Source organism: Anopheles cruzii, chromosome 2, assembly GCF_943734635.1.
Source record: "Anopheles cruzii chromosome 2, idAnoCruzAS_RS32_06, whole genome shotgun sequence".
Taxonomy (NCBI): Eukaryota; Metazoa; Arthropoda; class Insecta; order Diptera; family Culicidae; genus Anopheles; species Anopheles cruzii.
In genome coordinates this window covers 60,047,128-60,053,880 of record NC_069144.1, presented here as the reverse complement: position 1 = coordinate 60,053,880, position 6,753 = coordinate 60,047,128, and the positions used below count along the sequence as shown (strand labels likewise).

At 49.8% G+C, this 6,753-nt stretch overlaps 1 protein-coding gene across 1 annotated transcript; it reads right to left on the bottom strand.

Moving 5' to 3' along the window:
* Window positions 1–560: 560 nt before the first annotated feature.
* Window positions 561–4,451, bottom strand: LOC128268985 (uncharacterized). The gene is made up of 4 exons (XM_053006309.1): window positions 4,090–4,451; window positions 897–1,442; window positions 757–823; window positions 561–670 (listed from the first exon to the last, which is right to left on the bottom strand). Exons 2-4 carry the CDS (start codon window positions 1,399–1,401, stop codon window positions 661–663), a joined length of 582 nt encoding a protein of 193 aa, XP_052862269.1. The 5' UTR covers window positions 1,402–1,442; window positions 4,090–4,451; the 3' UTR covers window positions 561–660.
* Between the last annotated feature and the right edge of the window lie 2,302 nt (window positions 4,452–6,753).

Genomic DNA, 6,753 nt, shown 5'->3' with positions numbered 1-6,753 from the left:
CTAACGTGGGCTCAAAATTACCGAGAAGTAGCTCAATTGGCACACCTTGTAATACATTCAGTCCTCATTTTAATCTTTTGTTTCTCTAAATAACGTGCACCCCTCGGTTTGTCTCCTGCACGGCTAATGGCAAATAAGTAAATTTAAGTATCATTTCCAGTAGGTATTCAATTGATAATTTAAGTTCAGCATCGGGGCACGTTCAATGCTTAGTTTCGTGTGCTGCAATAGTGTCCCCTTCTAACGTTGTACATTTTCTTTTCACTCCACACCGGTCGCGGATTTTGGAGGCAAATTTGGATGTCTCTGACTGTAGGGGGGTAGTGTCTTTGGCTCCCGTTGCGCGGCTAACCAGGCAGCCAGGCAGTCTCTGTTTTCTTACTGGGTGCTCTGGGCAGAGTATGCTGTTTCGATTCGCTTACAGTAGTGATGGTTCGTTTGGCCAGCAATAAATTTAAATCTTTACTCGGTACCGGTCCAGCAAGTCCGGATGTCCGAGAACGCATTCAGTAAAATCGTTTGAGTGGAGGTGAGTGGAGTGATTCCTTCCCGTTTTGGCTTCCTAACTCGTGCCGCCATATCTTTTGTCCTATACCGTGATTCTGTGTAGTAAGTGGACGAGGTGTGTCATTGTCCCGACGTTCAGCTTAGTGTTGCCGTTTAGTTCCAGCTAATGATGAAAAAGAGTAAATCCAACAGTTGAAATCAACATGACTATTGTCTGAACACAGAATTAAATGTGGAACAAATACTTACAATTGAGGAAATCGTTGATTGCGCTTACGTCCCATGTTGCAAAGCTTAAAGTGGCATAAGGACATGTCTGAAAAAGTGAGACATCAATCTGGTTATTCGTGGTCTATTATCGACTCGGCGACGAACTCCGTGGTACGTACAGTGATTATTTCTCTTCTCGTTTTGCCTCTTCTGATGGGTGGTCTCCCTTTGCGTCGGTTCGGTCTGCACCGCGAGGTCAGCTCCGTAGCTGTTGAGATTGCGGCCACTGATGACGGATGCATCACCGGCGCCTCCACCACCACCACTGTTCACCGTTAGTCCACCCGAAAGATCGGTTGGAATGTCGTCCAACAGGGATCCTTCTTCGAGCAGTGAGTTACGGGCCTCGTGGAGCAGTTGCTGCCGTTGTTGCTGCTGTTGCTGCTGCTCACGTTGTCGCTGCAGGAAGGCTTCCTCATGCTGCTGGCGTTCGGCCTGCACGGACAGATACTGCAGCAGGCGTAGCTCCTGGTTGTGCAGCTGGCGAAACTCTTCGGCCAGCTCGCTGTAAATTTCCTCCGCCCGGGCTCCGGCTTCCGGTTCCGTTGGGCGGCCGAGCGCACGGTACGGGCCCAACACCAACCCCACCACCAGCACCAGCACCAGCGTCCAATGTGTAATCATGTTCAACTTTTCCCCGCGTGACCTTTACGGGTATTTTAAATCTGTCGAAAAAGTTAAACAGTTTGTTTAATATACGCAAAAGTTGATCGCCATTCGGTGTTTGATCGGAAATTAATTCTTTGCTTTCGTCAAACGCGGGCGAACCGAAAATCTTTCCAAAGTTGATCTTCATTACGCGCAATCAATCGCCGTCAAGTTTGCAGAATTTGTGTTTCACAGAATTCTGTATTCGCAGAGTAGATTCTGTTCGGGTAAAAGTTACAATCAATATTTATCTCACCACCGTTCTAGGAAAAGTATGGTTACGGCCAAAAGTTTCCAGTTGGAAGACTGAACGTTTGATTTCTCCCCAGATATTCTTCATGGTCGGCCACATGTTTTCAAAGTCACGTTGACACGTGGCGATGCATAACTATTGTTGCGTCAAAAGTGCATCGAGACCACTTACGGGGAAACTATTGACGATTATATGAATTTGAAGCTACAAAAGGTTGACCTTGGCCGTGGCAAAAGGTGTTTTTCATTCACCTCATACGTTTAAACAGTGCTGAAGTTTTGTGCGATTCGTTGAATTGAATCGAATTGTGACTCCTTATGCACTAATTATTCAATGAAGCGAACCAACTAACCAGGCAGCCAATAAGAGCGCTTCCCCGTTTCCATTCGCTAGCAGAGGCCTATCAGTGGCGGTCCGGTCCTTATACTTATTTTCTTTTTGCCACCGCGTTGGCCACGCCTTAACGTTCGGAACCGCAAAACGTACAACGACCTCCCAGCGGCCCCTCCGGGTGAAAGCTCCACTACTTTCGTGCAGCTTGCGTTCAAAAGCTTACGTACCAAAGGCCCCACCAAAAGGGATGCTTTTGTCTAGACTTTTCCCATTAATCTTGTGGGCCCATTAATTGAGTGCCATTTTTTCTCCATGACACTGTCGGTGGAAAAATTACCGTGGGATAATCAGTTTTTGGAGTTAAGCTTCCGCTGCAATTGTCTCGAAGACCCTTTAGAGGTTACGCCGGTATCAGGCGGATCGAAATCGTACGATCATCGTTAACCACGAGCAGCTGCAAACCGTAGCTCGGTCGATTTCCGATCGGTTCGCATCATTCACCGATCCGATCGTCTTATCGGTCGGGTGGACTCGTTTAGCGCTCGGTGCTCGACAACTGCTTGATCCAGCAATCGCCCTGAGCTGCTCGGGATCGATCGTGTGGACCAGTCGATGTTCGGTTCTTTCACCGTGCAGCTTCTTACGATTGTTTCAACAAATAATCTATTGATCCATCGATCCAGGCAAATTGGATCCCTGCTCAGTGCTTACGAACTTAAGAACATTGTCTCCGACGAATGGAAATGTCTCGCTTTCTGAGAAGGCCTTCGACATCGCCATTTTCCAATTCGACATTTTCCAATTGCCACATTAAACATTCCATCGACGATAGCTTCAACTGTAGATGGATTGACGCCTCTCTTTCAGGGGACATATTTGTGTAGCCCTGGGGCCGTCCAGTGGGCGCGTGGCTATGACGTGCATCCTAAAGGAAGCCATAGTACGCGGGTTACGCTAAAATTGTTCATCTCAAGGCATCGGCATCACACTCAGCTCACAGAAGAACCCGAACGCAGTGTTTTCAATCAATTCGAGAAATTCATCCTACGTAAAGTGCCCGAACGGCCCTGCGGACAAACATGCTGACGAACGGAGAGTAAAAATATAAAATATTCCCACTCATCAAAGTTCTACCGTCGGCTTCTGCAGGCCTTTTTATTTTGCGTTAAATTACGTTAAATTGTGCTTCGGGCAATTATCCGCAGGACGCACTCGTGATGGGAAAGGAAATTACAAAGGAGTTCCCTTTCGAACTGATAAAAAGTTTTACGAAATCCTTGAATGTTGAGTTCCACGAATCTGTTTGAACATGTAGCGCTCGAGTCTTGTGTAATTTTGGATCCAAATGTTGACCCCCGGATGGTCACCATATGCGGTACTTGGAAAACTTAACACACACCCGAGCTCACGAGACGACGATGTTCTGTGGTCAAGGTGGACAAGGGTTTCGATTTACATTTTTCCATCTCCCCGTAGGCGCTGTGGTCCTCGCTCTGCTTTCGCCGGTGATCACATTTTTTAATCACAATATTTAAAAAATAACCAAATCCATCAATAAGGGAGGCAGAGGCAACAGGTAGCGCGGACACGGCCGTATCCGCGTCGTATACCGCGGTATAGCAACAAGTGATTGAGCGTTCAATCAGGCCCGGCATCAACCTGTTGCAATTCGGCATCCGTCGTCCGCCAACCGAACCGTTGCGGGGAGTGTTTCCGACTTTTTTTGCCGCCGCCCATCACAACGATATTAAAAGTCGACGGTCCGTGAAGCCGACTCGGATTTTGCATTAATCCATCCATCGGTTAGAAACCACAAAGGGCGCCCAAGTGTCCCAAGGGGCGGGTGTGGACAGGAGCATTGGCAACAGGCCGCCGTCCACCGAGGAGGTTCGTGTCCCGCCTGTTATTGTGAAATCCTCGGGCGCTTTGGCAGTTCGCGCTAATTACGGTGTTCTTTGAAATCTGAATCACGTCCTTTAACCCCTTTCACCCGAACGTTCGGGATTGTGCTTGACGAAAACAATGTTTTTTTGTTTGTTGGAAAATACCAAGAAATAGGACAGTAACAATTTATTCACCTTGCAAAGAATGGCTTCAAGTTCTTCCACTAGGTTGCACTTGTAACTCTCTCCGTCGGTCTGTTTGCGGCACTGCACTCACTTTCGGTAATCGTCACTGTCCGGCTTCAACTGACCGGCATTCAGTAACACTTCCTTTTGGCAAAACAATCGTTCCTCACTCGGTTATTCATCGATCACCACCAGCAAGTTAACCAGGTCAGTGGCAGAACTGGTACAGTTTGTGCTAAACCTCACAAAGCGATCGGTTGGCCTAGGTTTCGGACCTCTACCGGCACCCGGAACACGAAGTAACGTTTTAGTAACTCTCGGTTGGAACTCTAGTCCTTCGATTGGCACACCACCACTTGTCTTGTCTTGTCGGGTCGTTGCCGAGCACTGAACTGATGCGGTCCCCGTCTCGGTCACCTCTTTATATAGAGTTTAGTACACACACGCCCCGTCGCCGTCGCCGCCGTCGCTGCCGAGCGATCGTGCGCAACCCACCCAACCGAAAGCCCATCCTAGCCGACCCCGCGACACTTCGCGTTCGCGGCGCTGGAGGCTCTATCAGTGTGTCGCTGGCGCTATCTCCGGCTATTGCTCTCTCGCTCCCACCCTGCCAGCTCTCTCGCTCTCGCTGTGTCCATGTTTTGTCTTCTTTCTGGGCTTTCGCTTCGCCCGACGCGTTTTGTTTTTCTCTCTTCCAGGAGACGAACAACTCCGATCGAGTTTGACAATGTATTTCGCTTTCATTCGCACACCGGGGGGATGATGCTCTCTCTCTCGCTCTTCTCTCGCTCGCTGCCTACTGCGGATCAATCACGGTGCAACCGAAAAAGGTGCACGATTTTGTGAGAAGTTGACTGTTAAAAGTTATCCTTATCTTACCTTCGTTTGGGGTTTGTGTTTTGGTGGGAAATTGTTCGCAATTTCAAGGGTAATTTTATTTGCATCTCTTACAGCCAGCCACTGGGCCAGCAGCTGGCCTACATCTTCTCTCCCCGAGGGAATGTTCGAATGACGAATGCCATCTGTTTTTTTATTCCAGGCAAATTAACCTCAACACTAAATCCTTCGCCAAAAACATTCCACTTCAAGGGCCATTCATAATACGCGTAAATACTACAGAGTGAGAGAGAGAGAGAGAGAGCGTTAATAAGCGAGGGAAGAGAAAGATTAATTTAGATACTACCACCCACCAGGCGCCTCCATGAAAATCGTCAATTGCTTCGGACGCGTTTACGTTGCGTTTTAATGGGTGTCAGGGTGTTTTCAGGTAACGGCATCGTATTTCTTTAAGTGCCAAGCCAACTTTAAGCGCCAAGATACGGCCAGTGTTTGCTGTTTGGGATCCACGCGCCTCAGAACTTTTCCAGCGTTCGCTGGCGGCCGCGTCCATCTGATTACATGTGTCGGAGGCTCGTTCGAGTGCACGTGAGAAGCCACGAGGCACACGAGGCCGCGGCCTTTTGTTGATCATCCGCTCCGTCGTACGATGGGGTTCGTTCGATAACCTTCGCCACCGGGACCGGAAACGTATGATCTTAACGAAACGGACCCTCTGTGTGCGTCGAGTGACCAGACACCGGGACGCAACATAAGAAAGCCCAGAGGGCAGCGCAATGCAACGGAGGTTTGCATCAGATTTTATGACCAAGCATCGGCGACCAGCCTCACGCAAGATAACGCGCGCGACACGGACTGCGCACGTTCGGCCCGGTGTGTGCGTGTGGCTTTAAAATCACGCGATAGCGAACTCCAGTTTTTATAGCACCTGCACACCTGCAGACCAGAAGGGTTTATGCTCCATCGCCACATCGAGCAGGTGTCAGGTGGTGGCGGTAGTCGCGCCCGAAAACTGTCGAACGTGACGCATCGAGAGCAGACGATTGCATCATACGGCGCAAGAGAGGCCGAGGTCGTACTCCACGAAGATTGGCACTCGCCAATTTGGGGGTTTCTTCTTCGCCCAAGCGGTCCAAACCACTACTGCGTATTGCGCATTGGTCTACATTGCGGGCGAAATTGGGACTGGGACTAACCCCGGGCCCAAACCAGGAAACTAGTTTGGCTCCCGGAGGTCGTGGCCCTTTCTTACGCTCGGCCACCGCACTCTTTCGTCAGAAACCCGAAGTTTCGCGTGCGTTCCTTTTATGGAATTTCCGGGGACTGCGGGTTTTTGGCGGGAACCGCTCGATCGTCTCGACCGCGGAGGGCGACGCAAAGATCGGAAGCGAATGACCTTTTTCCCTTTCTGATGCTCCTTCGAATGGTATTTACGTTTTTTGTGCTACTCCGGCGGTGGCTCCACATAAGCATTCCAGAAGCGGCGGCCGCTCTCCATTTCGGGGAGGTTCCCTTCGTTGATGGGAACTTTGGAACAGTTTTTTGCCGCCGCGGACAGACGAATACGATACACAGGGGCGATCTTTGGCCGAGCGAGAGCACGTGATTGGTCTGCGGACCTCATCGGATGATCGATCCGAACGGCGGCGCTGTCTGCGCGTCGCTGGAATTCGTCGCGATCTCCGCTCGCGCTGCTTTTTATTGGTTTTCGCGTCCCCTTTTCTCCGAACGCGAGCATTGCCGAAATTTCTTTTACGCGCCTCCGTCTTCGCGTCTTGGCCAGTAACATGAATGAACACGATCGACCTTGAACTACAACTGGTTGTATCTGGCGGT